At 51.1% G+C, this 17,258-nt stretch overlaps 1 protein-coding gene and 1 pseudogene across 1 annotated transcript; one reads left to right on the forward strand and one right to left on the reverse strand.

The window, feature by feature from the left end:
• The first annotated feature begins 8,594 nt into the window (after positions 1-8,594).
• On the forward strand, positions 8,595-9,364 carry LOC111522912 (annotated as a pseudogene).
• A 17-nt stretch (positions 9,365-9,381) lies between these two features.
• On the reverse strand, positions 9,382-16,812 carry LOC111522892 (golgin subfamily A member 6-like protein 9). The gene is given in 12 exon segments (XM_023187178.2): positions 9,382-9,411; positions 9,502-9,688; positions 9,944-10,034; positions 10,459-10,533; positions 11,840-11,900; positions 12,164-12,356; positions 12,358-12,874; positions 13,260-13,347; positions 13,999-14,085; positions 14,274-14,333; positions 14,956-15,075; positions 16,735-16,812. Coding segments are annotated over 12 exon segments (1,557 nt in total). The 5' UTR covers positions 16,783-16,812.
• Between the last annotated feature and the right edge of the window lie 446 nt (positions 16,813-17,258).

Consider the following 17,258-nt stretch of genomic DNA (forward strand, 5'->3'; position numbering starts at 1 on the left):
AGTAAAGGCAGGAGCTCTCAAGGTGACACATCAGCTGGCACTTGCCTGGGATTTGGATGCTGCTTGTCTATGGGGAGTGGGTTCACTGGAGTTTAGTAAACGAGCAAGGGCAAGCCTGAGCACGTGGCTAGTGGTCTGCAGTATGAGCCTGGAAAGCTGCTTTGAGAGCCCCACCCTGCTTCCCTGGGTCTTCAGCCCCTGCTCGGTACAGATAATTTGGGCCAACTTGCCCACATTGAGATGGTAGCAACAGGATGTATCAGGGTTTTACTTTTCTGTCAGTGGGAGGTAGGATGAGTGGTGTCTTTGTGTCCATTGTGCAGCCCAGTGCCTGGAATGTAAGAGATCTCAACAAATGTGAATAAATGTGGGAGAATCAATGATAACTGGGATGCTTCAGCCTAACTGGAGGCAGACTCACCAGCTGCAGCTTGAGTAGACTGCCCCAGACTCTGAGCTTTAGGATCTCTGTCTAGGCTGTCAGTTAACTGCGTGTATGTGTGTGTGCGCGCCCACGTGTGTGTCTCAGGAGCTGGGCTGCACTTGGTTGGTTCATGCCCTTGAGTATGAGGAAAGTTGGGGGCTCTGTGTTTCTCCAGTGGGAGAAGGAGCTGTTGCAGAGCCAAGCTTAGCTGGTGGATGGGTGTTAAAGAGAACGGGCAGGGCATGGTGTCTCCCAGTACTTGAGACTGAGGTGGGAAGGATTGCTTGAGCCTGAGGGTAGGAGACCAGCCTGGGCAATAGCAAGACGACCTCTCTACGAAAAAGGTAGAAAATAAACTGGGCATGGTGATGTGCATGTGTAGTCCAGCTACTTGGAAGGCTGAGGTTGGAGGGCCGCCTAAGCCTTGGAGGTGGAAGTTGCAATGAGCCGAGATCACGCCACTGCACTACAATCTAGGCGACGAAGTGAGACCCTGTCTCAAAAAAAAAAAAAAAAAAAGCAGCCAGGAAGTGGCAAAGTTCTAGCCTTAAAGTGATTCTTGCATATCTGCTTCTGTCAAGCAGATAAATACAGCAAACATTTTAAATGTTTTGTTACTTAATTTTTGTGTAATTTCAAACTTACAGAGAAGTTGGAAGAATAGTACAAAGAACACCCAAGTTTACCAGTTCATATTTTGCTTCAATGGCTTTATCTTTTTTTTGGGGGGGGGGGGGCACGCGGTAGATAGAGTCTCACTGTCATCCAGGCTGGAGTGCAGTGGCACGATCTTGGCTCACTGCAACCTCCAACTCCCTAGTTCAAGTGATTCTCCTGCCTCAGCCTCCCGAGTAGCTGGGACTACAGGCACTCACCACCACACAAAGCTAATTTTTTTTTTTGAGACGGAGTTCTCTTGTGGACCAGGCTGGAGTGCAATGGTGTGATCTTGGCTCACTGCAACCTCCACTTCCCAGGTTCAGGTGATTCTCCTGTCTAAGCCTCCCGAGTAGCTGGGATTACAGGTGCCCACCACGCCCGGCTAATTTTGTAGTATTGGTAGAGACAGGGTTTCTCCATGTTGGTCAGACTTCTTGAACTCCCTAACTCAGGTGATCCACCTGCATCGGCCTCCCAAAGTGCTGGGATTGTAGGCGTGAGCCACCGTGCCAGGCCATATATTCTTTGTATGTATATGTGTGTGTGTGTATATATACACACATATGTATATACATATATATACTTATGTGTATATATATGTATACACACAACTTTTTTTTCTGCTACACTTGAAGTTGGAGATCTGCCCATTTGCTCCCAAATATTTCAGTGTTACTTCCAGAACAAGAACATTATTTTATATAACCACAATGCAATGATCAAAATCAGGAAATGTAACATTGATATAATACTATGTAATTCAGTGAGTCCTTGGTCACATTTTGATCACATTCACAAAATGTGAAAAGTCGTGATTGATTTATTTTGTCCTTCAATTTGGGCTTTAGTAGCTGGGACCACAGGTATGGACCACCATGCCTAGCTAATTTTTAAATTTTTTGTAGACATAATGTCTCCTATGTTGCCCAGGCTGGCCTTGAACTCCCGGCCTCAGGTGATCCTCTCCCCTCAGCCTCCCAGAGAGCTAGGATTATACGAGTGTGTGAGCCACCACATTCAGCCATGTACTCTTGTATCTGTTAATCTGTTAGCCAACCTTTGGCTACCCCCTCCCCCTTACGCTTCCTCACCTCTAGTAAACACTATTCTAAGCAAATAGATCTTCAAGGAGACCACTCAGAACCTGGTAGACTCCTATATGGCCATTGTCAACAAGACCGTGCTGGACCTCGTGGTTGGTCTCATGACAAGGACCATCATGCACCTCATGATCAACAATGAGCATGCACTGCCCCATGCGGGCAGGGGGCTCCTGTGGCACTGGGGATGCAGGTGGCCATGTTGGCCTGGGGGAGATGGCAAACAGCCCTCTGGGACCAGGTCCAGGGAGGGAGGCACGGTCAAGACCAGAGCTGTCCCATGGAAATATAACGTGGGACTGGGCACAGTGGCCCATGCCGGTAATCCCAGCACTTTGGGAGGCCAAGGCAGGAGGCTCGCTTGAGCACAGGAGTTCGAGACCAGCCTGAGCAACATAGTGAGTCCAGGTCTGTACACACAAATTAGCCGGGCTTGGTGATGGCACATGCCTGTTGTCCTAGCTACTTGACAGGCTGACGTTGGAGGATCACTTTGAGCCCAGGAGGTTGAGGCTGCAGTAAGCAGTGATCTCACCCACTGTACTCCAACCTGGCAACAGAGTGAGATCCTATCTCCAAAAAAATTTTTTAAAAACCGAGTGGACAGGTGTCCCGGTGGCATGATAGGTCCTGGGTCCCCTTCCAGATCTGTAACCTTGGACAGGTGACTTTTCCTCTGGACCTCAGTGTTCCCATCTGAGAGAAAAGGTAGTGGGGAGGCAGATCTTCGAGTCTAAGTGGTGTAGAAGCCACATCTGAAAAGCCATACTTGGAGCTCCAAGCCCAGTGCATAGTCCCAGCAGGGCCCGGCAGGGCGGCCAGGGCAGCACAGGCATTAGGTTCCACCCTTCTTCCCTCTTTGCCCACTCTCAGACCAAGGAATTCATCTCGGAGCTGCTGTCCAACCTGTACTCACATGGGGACCAGAACACACTGATGGAGGAGTCAGCAGAGCAGGCACAGTGGGGCGACGAGATGCTGCGCATGCACCACATGCTCAGCATCATTGGCGACATCAACACAACCACTGTCAACACGACCACCGTCAGCACGCCCACGGGGGCCCTGGCCCTGCAGTGGATGACTCCTGGCTGCAGGTGCAGAGCATCCTGGCCAGACGCAGGTACCAGGGCTGGTCCCCACGGTCCCAAAGCCCTCCCAGCCTCCCTGACTGAGCCTGGGGGCTCTTGGAACGGGCTCCATGCCCAGGCTGGCAGACATGGGTGCTCTCTGGAGCCGTCAGAGACGGCAGAGAGCTCGCGGTTTATCGTGGGAGCTTGGAGGGGGTTGTGTGTGGGGCTGGATTCTGAGGTGGCCAGAGGCCTAGGAACATCATCCTGGGCACGCTGTACCTGTCGTGCAGTCTGAGTCATGCTGCCAGGGCAGAGTATCCAGCTCCCAGCCTGGGAGTGCCGAGAGCCAAATCCACTGCAGAGCAGTGGTGATAGTCGGGGTCCCACCTCCTCTATTTGTTGCAATCCAGTGGTGATCTAGGATAAAACCTTGAGACTCCCATGCACACGGTCATCCCACAACATACTTCACAGGCCAGGCAGGGACACAAAGCCCCCTTCCCTCCCTCCCAGGTACCATCATAGCTGCTAGTGTGTGACCGAAAGCAGGGTCCCTGGCCCCCGCTGAAGCACTACTGCCAGCCAGCGGGCTCACGCACCTCGGCCTGTTGCTCCTAGGGGTCACCTATGCTATTCAGCCAAGGGGACCACAGTGCCTGCTGGCCTGGCTGAGCTCTGTCCAGTGAGCGTGCCCACCTCTCCTGCCACAGACTCTCCCTCTTCTGCTTTTTCCTGCAGGAAGGGCCCAGCCTCACCTATGTGACCTGCAGTCCCCCAACAAGCTGAGGCTCCCCTCTTAGACTTACAAATCTATGGCCAGTGGCATCTGGCTGCCTGCCCTCCTTACCTACCCAAGGGTCATCTCAGAGGGTCCTGGGCTTTCTGATGGCCCAGAGGGGCCTCCGGCGCTCAATCCAACCATCCATCCCTTTTAGCTTCATCATCCTGGTTCAAGCAGTGTTCCTTCCCTATCAGGCCTGGTGGCTGTTGCTTGGGGCTCCCCAAGGTGAGGGGTGGCCCTGGGCCAGTGTGTTGGAAGACAGGGTGACCAGAGAAAAGGGAAGCCTGAGGGGACTGAGCATTGGTCTGAACTGTGGGTGCACTACCTGGATGCCGTGGGAGAGGCGTATGTGGGGTGTGGAGGGCCGCTGCAGCCCCCAGGCACTACCTGTGAAGCTCCGGCTCTTCCTTCCATCTTCCTCCCTTTTCCCTTCCAGCCCCTTTTCCAGGAACCTTACTACACACCCACACCTGCGCCCTCCCCTCCCTGGCCCTCACACAGCTTTTGCATTGTGCCCATGCTCTGCGCTTGCCTCACCAGCAATCTGCTTCCTTTTCTCTCTCCTGTTTTCTCTCTGCTTCTCTCCAACTGCCCGCTGATTGGGTCAGGCAAGTCCATCCCGTCCTGAGAGTCCCAGGTCCCGCTTCGACCTCTAAACAGATCTCCCCTCTTCTCGGAGGCCTCCCTTTCCAAGCCTGCCTGGGTGGGTGTTCTGTGACTTGACAGTGGATCCCCAGCCCCAAAGCCTTCATCTGTGACTTAGTCTGTTGTAGTGGTGAGCTGAGACTTCCAGGTGTGACCGTTGCTGAAAACTTGTGCCCCCTCTGTGGTATCCCCTGCCCTGTTCTATAAATAGCTATAAATACTCATATATATATATATGTATGTGTATATATATATGCGCACACCTATACATGGCCGATGGCCTCGCCTCTAGTGCTGGGAATCAGTCCCCATGCTGTCCTTGTGGAGTCTTGTGGCCCATCAAGAGAAAGCTGTCCCCTGACATCGCCACTCCAAAGTGTGCCACCTCCAGTGAGCCTGTCATGCCTGGCCTGTGGACAGCCAGCCCCTGCCATCCCTCCCACCCTCCACCGAGAATGGGAGTGCTGTGCAGGCAGCTGCGTGGACTGACAGTCTCTACCAGTCCTGCTGTCCCTCGGCTGAGAAACCCATTTCTGGATGACGGGGAATGTGTCTTCTGCTGGCTGTGTTCTCTGTGGAGCTCAGGGGAGGGGAAAGGTCAAGCCATTTCTAGGGTGCTGTTGGGAGTGGTGAAAAGGCCTTTCCAAGGGACACATTTCCTTGAAAGTCCCTGGAGTTTAGCTGGCTCCTATGCTGTGAAGCCAGCTCTGGCCACTAGGGGGCAGGGTCATGAACTCAGCCTGGAGGGAGACTGAGGGGCAGCCGACATTCTGGAAGGACAGACAGAACAGGCCACCCAGTGCAGACAGGGGAGGGAGGCAGGCGGACGGAAGGGAAGACACCTGGGGTGGATGGAAGTCAGTGCCCTTGGGTGCTGATATCTGTCTTCCCGGCCACAGCTAGATCAGGCTTCTGAGCCTGTTGGCTGTCAGGGCCGGACTGTGCCCCATAGGTGCCATGGCAGTCCCCATCAAATCCACCAGGCGTCACCAGGCAGCACACAGGTAACAGGCTTGGAAGGTCCCCAACAGCCCAGCTGGACATGCTCAGACACTCTGGGGCTCCTCGTTCTGTGGGACAAACTGCAGGACCCAGTGAGGGAAACGGGAACACACCAGGGTGAGCTGTATGGCTAAATCCATTTATTCCAAAATGAAAAGCGAAATAAACAGGAGTCACATCACCAAGGGAGCCACGACCCCATCCCCGCCTCCTTCCTCTGTCCTATGCTAGCAATAAATAAGTTTCCCAGCCGCAAATAATTATTAGAACCTCCTCTCCGTATACCAGCTCCAACCTCCACTAGGTACAATACAGGGAGTGGCCCTACCCCCCAGAATGTTACACAAATTCAATATGTACGCTGGGGAAGCGGGAGTCACCCCAGCAGCCCATGCCCTCACCTGGTCTACTGTTAGCCCCACTGTCCTGGTTTAGCTGCCTCTCTGAATAAGAAGATGGGAGCCCCCTGAGGGAAAAGTTGCTTTGGTGAGAGTAGAGAGGTTATCAGGCCTTCTCAAAACAAACCAACTCCGCCAGCCTCTGGTTCTTAAATAACAAGCATCATCGTCCAGAACTTCAAGGACCGTGGTCAAGGTGGCAAAAAGTCTGTCTCCCCGCATTAGACAGGGGTCTTGTCTTGCTACCCTAGTGGTAAATGGGTGACTGGGAAGGGGTTGTAGGGACATGGTGGGGGTGAAGACTCCAGACCCACTTCTCCAGGCTTATGCTGACAGGGGCCTGCTTTTATTTATTTTTATTTATATCCTGTGACTTTTTTTTTTAATACCATAACTTCTTTTTCATAACTTTTTAAAATAACTTTTCATAAAACTTTTTTCTACTTTTTTTTGACACACTTTTCCACATGTTTTATCCCATAACTCTTTCATCCCATAACTTTTAGTTTGTTCTTTTAATAAACACACTTACATAGTTACAATTTTATAAAAATAAAAAGAGATTATCTCATGCCAAGCATGCCCAGTATTTGCACGCTATAGTATTTAATACTATAGTTTTCAAGACGCACACAATTTTAAGGCAAAAACAACATTTTCACAAAACTGTTGCAAATTTTTAATTTGCAGCAATTTAATAGTTGATTACATTACAGTAACATCACAGCGGTCAGCAATGCCACCTAGGCAAATTCAGTATTTCCATTATATGATTCAGTATTTCCATATATAGTCTATGTTTATAAGAATGCATAAATTGGTAAAAGTCATTCTAAGAAAACTTGGCAAATAAAGCTTTGGACTGGAATTGGCATTTCTTTCTCTACTTTTCTTTCCCCTAGTTTCTTTCTTTTAAACTACAGTATTCGTATTTAAAATGTTTTAACTTATTTCAAAACATTAAGATAGCAGTTACATTTTTGAATAGTTATTTTAAAATGACTAACATAAAGTTTTAGAGAAACTATTATGGATAGGGCTGATTTACATTTTCACATTTTCTAAAAATCAGCTTTGGTTTTAGAATTGATTTTTTTCAATTCTGGAAAACCTATCAAGTTTAATCAAATACTTTAAAAATGATTATCATATATTGCAATCTTTAAATAGGTATTTTGATTCTTCCTACAGAAATTCAAATTTATTCAGTTGAACTCACATTTAAAATTTTATGTTTCTGATTAACTCTAACCTTCTAATGTTGCCTTCTAAGCAAATTGAAAGCTGCCTAATACTGAATGAGGAAGAGAACAAATACTTGACTGAATAAGGTATTGCAAAGACTGCATGCGCTTTGAAGAAAGACTTGTTATTATCATACAATTCCATTCTTTTTAGCTTTTTCTTAAACATATGACAAAGAGTGATATTTCAGTTAATATAGTACATTTATTTTCCAGACTGACATTCAGCTTAAATATGTCAGTGTGTGATTTAATCCATAGGTACCCAATGAACACATTATTGTCAGTTTAGTTACAGATGCTAAACGCGATCTGAAGGTCATTCCTAGTCATTTATATGTGTCAGGGTAAAAGTGAAGTGATTTGAACTATAAAAATTCCTTTGAAGTAATTTATCAATGTATTAGGTAAACTCAGTTTCAGAATTTTAAAGAAAAACTGTTAGACCAAATAAGGCGCTAATTAACAGTGGTACCATTTCCAGCCTGAGGGTTTGCAACAGACTTAAAGTAACTGTCTTTAAACTGAACTCAAAGAATGCAAAAGCAGCAAGTTCAGAAAATAAAAGGCAAGAACAGGACTTTAAGTCCTGCATGTGTTCTGGAGCCCAGAACACACACCTGCCAGAGATGGCCACTTTCCTCTTCTGGGAGATTTAAAAAACTCCCCAAAATGTTATTACTCCCATCCCCAATACACAGAAAAAGGGGGAAAGGCTGTTTCCAGTTCTTGGCCTTTTTAAAACTACTCTAAATGTCAGTACTCACAGTGGCATATTACAAACTAATAAACAGCGCGCACTTGAGGGCAACCCACATATTGAGCTAATGAGGAGCTCACTGTGATTGGGATTAAATCAAACATAACAACAGAACATAAGCAAATTTTATCTGAATTCCATAATGAATATACATGCTGCAATAACATTAAAAAAGCATGGCAGCCTTTTCCAAACCAGCAAGAACAGTTTTGTGAAAATAGTGGGTCTTTGTGTGTTTGAATTCCCACCAGGTAAGGGCACACTCGATATGCGAGCTGATGACCTACAGTTTTCAAACTGAAAAAGAGAAATGCTAAAGGATGCTAGAGTGAAAATGAGGGAAAGACCCACTCTCCTTTAACTTTTTACAAATAAATTTAAACTATAAATTAGAAACACAAATAAACATGAGTGGCTCTAACATTCAAATGAAGTAAATGAATTGTGTAGGAGATTAACCCCTTAACTTTTTTTTTTTTTTTTTTTTTTTTGACCGGCTCTTAGGTAATGGCGATGTTTATCTCCCTGTTCTCGGGAGCCCGAAAAGAATGGCACGCAGGGGTTGCTGGCCAAGCCTCGGTGCTCCTGGGTGTCCCACATTACAGAAAGCAGCTGCACGATCTGCTGTGCAGTGGGGTGGTCGCTGGGAGAACCCTCCCTGGCCTCTCCTGGTGCAGGCTCCGCGCTGTCAGTGAGGCTCACCTCACAAAGAAGACCTTTGGTGAGGGAAAGGAGGGGATCTGAGCTCAGTGCGAGCCTCCCCTGCTCCTGCCTGCCCACCCCACCTGAGCGCTCTACTCGCCACCCTGCTTGTCAGCACACCCAAGCTCCTGGGGGCTTGGGGCTCCTAGAGCGGGCTCATCAGCAGGGTTCTGGCAGTGGTCAGGAATTTGCCGTGCCCCTCGTTGTGGTCGCCCACAAAACGCAACACCTGCCCCTGCAGCTCCAGCAGGGTCACCTGGTGGGAGGGGTGCTCAGCTGCCATGCCAGTGCCAGCGTCCATGTTCATCCCAAACCCCACCCCCCACAGAGATGTTGCACACCCTACCTTCATCTCCTGGTCCTGGGCCAGCCTGATGATGTCCTCCTGGTGCCGGTGCCGCATCTTTGACACTGCCCCCTGGTTCCCACATGGGGTGATGTACTTTCCTGCGGGAGGACACTGTTCAGGTGCTGGCAGCCCTCTGACGGCCCTGCAGCTCCCCCTGCCCTACCCTGGCCTCCTGCTCACTCATGGTATCTGTCTGTCCCGAGAGGTGGATGAATCGAAGCTCTAGTTTCTCCACCCTCTCCTTCAGGTCCACCTTCTCCTTCCATAACGTCGCTCTGGAGCCAAAATAATGGGGTCACATCTCAGGAGCCACCTGCCTTGCCCTGCCCCCACCATTCTTGGCCCATGCCAGGACCTGCTCACCTGCACCTTCTCCATGGCCCCCTGCAGGGCCCGGTGGGTCTCCACACACACAAACTCACCCCCAGTCCCTGGGGCTGGGGCCGCTGCCTCTGGCTTCTGGGATGAGACCACCTGCTGAGCCAGGCGCTGGCAGCACAGTCTTTGCTCCTCTTGGGCACGGGCTCCAGCGAAGTTGAAAAATGCCACCTGAAGGCAAGAGGTGAGTGTTCTTGTAAGGACAGACACAGAACAACCGGGGCAGGGAGGTGGAGCGCAGCCCCTTCCCTTGGGGCTCAGAGTGTGCACCTGTTGGTCACAGGTGAAATGGTGTCTGACCACTGGCTTCCGGAGGGAGTGAAAAGTCCACAGAAATCAGAAGATGGTGAAACCAAGAACACAAGGGGGTCAGGGAGGGACCACAGAGGAAGGTGGCAAAGTAGGGGCAGGGAAAGTCAGGCTCATCATGGCCTCCTGGCTCTCCAGGTCCTCCAGGATGCTCAGCATGGGCTGAGGTGCCTCCTCCTCCTCACTGTCCAGATGTCCTCCTCCATCTCCTGTGGGGAGGTGGCTAGAGGGGTCCTCATACAACAAAGGAGGTACTGTGGGCCCACCTCTGTCCCCACCCTCACTGTGTAGCCCTGAGCCGGCCACTCCCCAGAGGGGAATGAGCTGTTCTTTATTTTTACTTTTGAGAACCAAGATCTTGCTATATTGCCCAGGAACAGTCCCACTACTGATTGGTGCGGGAGTCCTGACCTGGTCCCTTTCTGACCTGGCCCGGTTCTCCTGTCCTAAGGCAACCTGATGGCCCCCTGCTCCCAGGAGGTCACCATATTGATACCGAACTTAGCGCGGACACCCAGTTGGCATAATGACCAGCTGTCTTAAAGGTCTCTTCCAACTCCTCAGTCCTATGCTGCTAACAGGCCCCCTTTCCTCCTGGGGCTCTCGCCTCTTCCTCCGAGTGGTCTCCCGTACCTTCCCCAGGGAGAGCCATGAGGCTCAGCTGGGCTTTAGCTGCTGTTTCTGCTGGCTCGTAGCTTCCAGGTGCTCCTAAGAGGCCAGGAGAGAGGGTGAGAAGGCACGGAGGTTGACAGGTTGTCCCTCTCAGGGCCCTGTCTTCAGCAACTCCCTTCCCTGGGTCTCCTGCAACTTTTGGCGGGCCAGTTTAGCCACCGCTTTGCCCTGAGCTTCCTGCCACTGCAGCTATTCCACGAGCTGGGTCTGCAGCAGTAACTGCCTGTGCAGCACCTCCTTCTCAGAGGTCAGCTGCTGGTAAGTGGCCACCTGCTGCTAAGCAACCAAGTACTGCTGCAGACTCTGAGCCTCTTGGCTCTTCAGCCCCACCTGCAGGAAGACCCTGGACATGAGGGCATGTGTTGGCTGGCTTCCAGATTCCTGGCCCATTAATAGGGTAGCAAGGGCACTGTGGGGCTCTGTGGTCTGCCCAGGCCCCTGGCCCCTTGCTTCAGGCCTAAGAGACTGCTTCCCTTGCCTAGAACCCCATGCCTCCTTCCCCAGCCTAAAATCTCATGTTCTTTTTCCCACCATTTAAACTGTAGGCCCCAGACTGGTCGAAAAGCAGAGGGAGCCAACCACCATCTAAGTGTGCTAAGCTAAGTGTGCTACATGCCTAATGTTTCCATGTATTATCTCATTTAATCCGCAGCACCTCTGCAAGGAAAATGTTAACTTCCTTTTGAAGTTAAAGAAACAGACTTAGAGATGCAAAGTAGTTGAATGATGACCAGTGGAACCGAGGCTGGAATCCAGTTTGAATCTCAGGAGTCTTTTTGTTTTGTTCATTTTGTTCTGTTTTAAGACTGTGTCACTCTGTATCCCAGGCTGGAGTGCAGTGGTGTGATCTCAGCTCACTGCAACCTCCACCTCCTGGACTCAAGTGATTCTCATGTCTCAGCCTCCTGAGTAGCTGGGATTACAGGCATTGAAATTTTAGTAGAGATGAGGTTTCACCACGTTGGCAAGGCTGGTCTCAAGCTCCTAACCTCAAGTGATTCTCCTGCCTCAGCCTCCCAAAGTGCCGGGATTACAGGCGTGAGCCACCACACCCAACATAAGGAGCCTCTTATACCACTGTCTCTTCCCCTATGATTGGGGGGCTCCATGCCTCTAGCTGGGATGATAGTGTCCAGACCTGGGAGGAGCCGAGGGCTCCCCACCTCTAAAGGTCAGAGGGCAGGAAGCAAGAAAGAGTCATAGGACTGCCCTGGAGGGTGCTGGGGTCACCTGCCCCCAGGCTTCAGCTGCCTCTGACCTGGTACCTCCCCTCCCCAGAGGCTGGTGCCTGCCTCCCAGTCCTTCTTGGATGGGTCTGAAGTTACCATCTCTTTCAGGTCGCCCAGCTTCTTCAGCTCCTTTACTTGCTGCTCCAACTGCAGTGTGCTCTTGTTCTCATTGTTCTGGACAGACAGAAGCAATCAGTGGCCACCCACTATAGCTGGAGACCCCAGAACTTGGTGTCTGCCTCCCATGGCACTGGGAATGGTGGAGGCTGGTTAGAAAAATCATCCCCTCTCTCCCACAGCCATCAGAGTAGGGCTCTGGCTCACAGGTGCCTTTAGAAGTACCATTTCATGTGAGGGCTACAATGCCCCATTTTACAGGTGGTGACACAAAGGCCTGGAGGGCTAGGGAAGAGGGCGGGCTCCCCAGGTGGGGCAACCCACCAGCTCCTCGAAGCCGCTGTGTGGCTGGGCCCGCTGCTCATAGAGGGCTTCCCACCCCAGCTCCAGCATCCTCTCCAGCTCCCGCAGCCTCTCCAGTTCCCGCAGTGTCTCCTGCTCCCACAGCCTCTGATCCTGCTCCCGCAGCCTCTCCCATTCCAGCAGCTCCTCCACCTGGTCCAGCAGCCTCTCCTGCTTCAGCAGCCTCTTCTGCTCCTCCTGCTGCAACAACTTCTCCACCTCCTCCAACAGCCTCTCCTGCTCCCACAGCCTCTCTTGTTTCAGCAGCTCCTCCATCTGGTCCAGCAGCCTCTTCTGCTCCTCCTGCCGCCTCTGCTGTTCCAACAGTTTCTCCATCTCCCCCAGCAGCCTCTCCTGCTCCCGCAGCCTCTCCTGTTTCAGCAGCTCCTCCACCTGGTCCAGCAGCCTCTCCTGGTCCACCAGCCTCTCCTGCTCCTCCTGCCACCTCTCCTGTTCCAACAGCTTCTCCACCTGCTCCAGCAGCCTCTCCTGCTCTGGCAGCCTCTCCTCCTGCTCACGTAGCCTCTCCTCTTGTTTCCTATTCAGGAGACTCAACATCTGATTGTTTTCCACCTCGGCCTGGAGCTGTCTTCCCAGACTCTCCAGCTCCTTCCTTAGGTGTTTGGTCTCATCTTGTAGCTGCTCCACCTCAGAGGGTCCTGCTGGGGGCTCTGGGGCCCGGGGTTCAGCTGAGAAAGGAAGCAGACAATAAGGGCCTTTGGATTCTCAAAAAAAAAAAAAAAAAAATCCTCCCTTTGGTGCACAGCTCCTCCTCTCAGGCTTCCCAAACTTGGCCTCACTGCTAATGATTCCTCGCACCCAGATGGTAGCCAGTCTTCCAAGCCACTTTCAGATAGAGAGCACTGTGGGTGGCTGACAATGGGCACTCCTCCCTCTTTGCTGATGGGGACACTGAGGCTCATGGAGATGACAAGACTTGCCGTCTCCTGGCACAGACCTCTCTCCCTCTGCCTCAAAGCCCTTCCATCCACCCCCCTCCCTGGGGCATTCTCAGCCACCCCCACAGCCCTCTGATGCGGGTCCTGCTCCCACATCACACCAGCCCCATCTTACCCCTCTGGTGTTTGAGTTTGAACAAGCTCCTCCCAAGCTTCTGTACCCGATGTATCTCATGCTGCTTGTCCTTGTTCAATGTGCGAACCTGGCCAGAGCACAGGGTGAAAGGGCCCTGGAGAGAGGGGCTGGTGAACCTCTAGAGACAGAGTTGGAGAAAGGCCCCCACTTCTGCCAGCTTGTGATTCAGAAAAGTGCGTTCATTCAACAAACATCTCCTGAGCACGTAGGGGCCAGGTACAGTTCTTCACAGCAGAGATATAAGAAAAGGACAGACAGGAGCCCTTGTCCCTGAAGTTTCCATTCTAGGGGCCTTTACATCTCAGACTCTCAGAGCTAACAGAGACCTTTGATACTCTCTACCTCCTCCAGAAACATGGGCCCAAGGAGGAGAGATGGCTTGTCCAGACTCAAAAAGCAAATCAGGGACTGAGTCGGGGCAGAAATATGGGTTCCTGACAACCAATCAGGCTAGTGGTTCCCTGAGAGGTGACAACTGCAGGGCATGTGTGACAAGGACTCGAGCAGGGGTGTCTGGAGAAGAGACAGTCAGCAAAGAGGGTGGTACTGAAGAACCAAGCTGCACGTTCTGTGCTCTGGAGTCCCTCCCTCCAGGTGAGGTCTGGGCACCCCAGCTCCCCATTTGCCCTTGGCACCAGGGGCTTTAGCCCTTTCTTCAGGGCCCCAAGGGGGAACGAGTCCAGGTTTGGCAGCATGGAATCAGAGGACCCCACTGGACTCTTCCCAGTGAATGGATGTTTTCACTGAGTTGACTGATTATTGCAGAGCTTGAGTCCGGGGCTCCCGCTAGTTCTTGACACCGGCTCTGAGGTGCATGCAGAGAGGAGGAGTCGGGCGAGGATTGTGGGGAGGGGTAGAGAGAACAATCATTAGGGCCGGGGAGGGGTGTGTGTGGGCTGTCTCAGCTGGCAGAGAGGCAACCAGCCTCTGCTGTGGGAGGTGGTTGGAGGGCTGGCCTGCAGGGTCACTGCACCTCGGCCCAGGGCCTCTTACCTCCAGATCCTTCAGGGTAGCAGATGATGCAGGGGCCTCCCTGTGGATCCCTGTTGCTGACTACAAGAGATGAGAGTGCACATGGAGATGTTCTGTCCCTCCTCAAGGTCTAAGCCCTCTGACTTCTTTTCTTCCCCATCAACTGGCAAAAGTTTCTTTTCTGCCTATCTTGGACCCTTTGTCCCACAACTCCTTTGTGCCAACTTCTCTCATGGTTCTTATCTCCCCACCATCCCACCCTGGGGCCCTTTCAGTGACTCCTAAAGGGACAGCCTGATGGCAAGTGGCTCTTCTCATTGGCCTGGCTTCCCCTTGAGACTAGGGATGAGGAAAATCAAGCAGCAATGACCATTTCCTGGGTGTCCTGTGTGTTTACAGCAGGCCATGTACTAAGGATTCACATAAAAGCAACAATAACAAATCTCATTAAACTTCACAAATGGAAGTAAAAAAAATCCCACCTCAATTATACAGATGTGAAAAAAGAGGCCTGAAGACCTCAAGCAACTTGCCCTAAATCACATCTTAATCAATCCCTAATCAATCATTAGCAGACGGAGAGGCAGGATTCAAACCCAGAATTCTTAACCAGTACCCAACAGTCCATCCACAATCTTAACAATTATCCTCTACTGCCCCTTGGGCCCCCCCATCCCCAGGAGCCTGGTCAGCCAAGACTCACATCCCCAGGTGAGCGGTAACCACCAGTAGTGGCTGTGTCAGGGCTACTGCCATTGATTTTCTTTTTCCTGTTAACTCCTGCTGGAATGCCAGGGCTCTTCCTCTGCCAATATTCTTTTAACTGTGGGAAAGAAGAGCAGTAACACTCATGAGAACTATCAGCCCCTACAGCCACATCCTCCTTTACAGTTTTGACAAAATACTCTTATACACCATCTGATTTAATGCCACCAACAACTGTACAAGGTGTGGTCACAATCCTTTAGTGACTGAGGGGGATTGATATCATGGCTAGAAAAATATAAAGGAAGAAAAAGGCAATACCAGAACTTAAAATCAGTCTTTTGACTCCAAGCTCTGAGGTTTTGCCATGAATCAGCAGCTGCCAGGGACCAAAACCAGGGGCAGAGATAGAAAAGTAAACATTAAGCAGGCAGGAACTGTATACCGTGTGGTTTAGAGTCTTACAACCTCACACATCTGTTAGTGTGAGGAAATGCACCAGTACCTCTCACACTTTCATATCAATGTGTCCTCATGGCAGAAGGCAGCTTTTCTGTTAAATCTGGGAATTTATCAGAAAGAGGATAACCCATGCCTCACTTCAGAGAGAAGTCTGGTATACAATTGGAAACCTATGTGACTGTCATCCCTAAGTACATTAATGATTTTTCTCAAGAGAATCAAGGGAAAATGATGCTTCAGAAAGATGTCCCACATTTATCCTGTGGCACTCAAAGTACCCCAGGTTGAGATGATATGAGGAAGATTCAAACTGTCAAGTTCAGTTTCCCAAGATCTGTTCCACAGAAGATGAGCAAATCTCACTTCAGAGACCACTGACTGAAGGGTAGTCTGGTCCCAGAACCGTGGAGAACTCAGAAAAAAATGTTAAAGTCTCTCTGCAAAGTAGAAGCCTGGGAGAAAACCAAACCAAACCTGTTCTCCCATTGCCGCCCAGAGATACTGTCAAGATTTTGAGCTCACAGGGGAAATGCAGGCTTTTCCCACTGTCAATGTCTATGTTAAGGGAGTAAGGCAGCCTGAAACCTCCTGCTCCTGGTTCCCACAGTCCCCATTCCCCTTCCAACTGGAAATTTATGCTGCGACCAGAGGATCCGGAAATGGGGTGAGAAAACTTAGGGGACTGGGTTGAAAGATCAAAGGCCGGTCTTGCAGCAGTAATGACAGCTCCTAGAGGGACTGTGACATCACTACATTCCATTCCTCCCAGGGGAGAGGACCAATCAGCATGATGCCTAAGTCACTGCTCCACGATTGGGGAGGGAAACACAGGGTTCAGACCCAGGTCCTTGAAGACGCCAGCCCAAGAAGTCCAGGGAGGTCGAGCTTGGGGCAGCAGGAGGGGAGGGCAGAGTCTGCAGTAGGGAGCCCCAGGAGTCACCAGCCCAAAGTCACGCAGGGACGACTGGTGAGGGCGGGGTCTGGGGCTGGGGGACCCAGGTCCTAGGAGATGCAAGCCCAAAGAGCCCAGGGAGGTCGGGCTTGGGGCGGCAGGAGGTGAGGGTTGAGTATGGAGTGGGGAGCCCCAGGAGTCACCCACCCAAAGTCACTCTGTGGTGATTGGCAAGGGCAGGGACTGGGCTGCTTGCTGAAGGGGTGGGGCTGACTGACAACACTTTGGTGGGGGGAGACCAGAGGCGCAGAGGCTGGGGGGCCCAGTCCAATATGCCTCAGGAGTAGTATGGACTCTGGCAATGGTCTTGTCCTCAGAAGGGATCCATGGCTGGGTGGGGGGTCAAGACCTGGTGCGTTTTACCTTTTTCTTGGCTACAGTCAATTTGCCCTGTCGTGTTGTTTCCGACATCGCAGGGTGGGTAGGGAGGCGGGGTTGCGGCCACAACAGTGAAAGCCCAGTGAGTACTGCTGAATGCCTCCAGTCACCTACCAGGCAGCTGTGCGACTGAGCCGGAGAGGTGTAACCAGGGCACCAATAGAACACAGAATAGGGGCGTGGCCTTAACGCTCCAAGCCAATTGGTCAGTGAGAAAGATGGGAAGGAGGCGTGGCCAGGTGGCAGCATATCCAGAGGGACCTGTGGCCTTACAAGGAAGAATGCATATGCAACCGCTGTCTCCGCCCACTCAGAGAGAGGGGAGGGGTCGCCCACACTGGGAGAGGGGAGGGGCTTGCTTTTGCTTTAAAAGCTTTAAAATTGTAAAAAATAAACTTTAAGAAATATATGTGGGTATAGTTTATATATATGTGTGTCTGTGTGTGTGTGTATCTGTGTGTTCCTCCAGAGCTGTCTTCATTATCCAGCTTTTATGCAAGGTCTATGAT

The sequence above is a fragment of the Piliocolobus tephrosceles genome, chromosome 6, assembly GCF_002776525.5.
Source record: "Piliocolobus tephrosceles isolate RC106 chromosome 6, ASM277652v3, whole genome shotgun sequence".
Lineage (NCBI taxonomy): Eukaryota > Metazoa > Chordata > Mammalia > Primates > Cercopithecidae > Piliocolobus > Piliocolobus tephrosceles.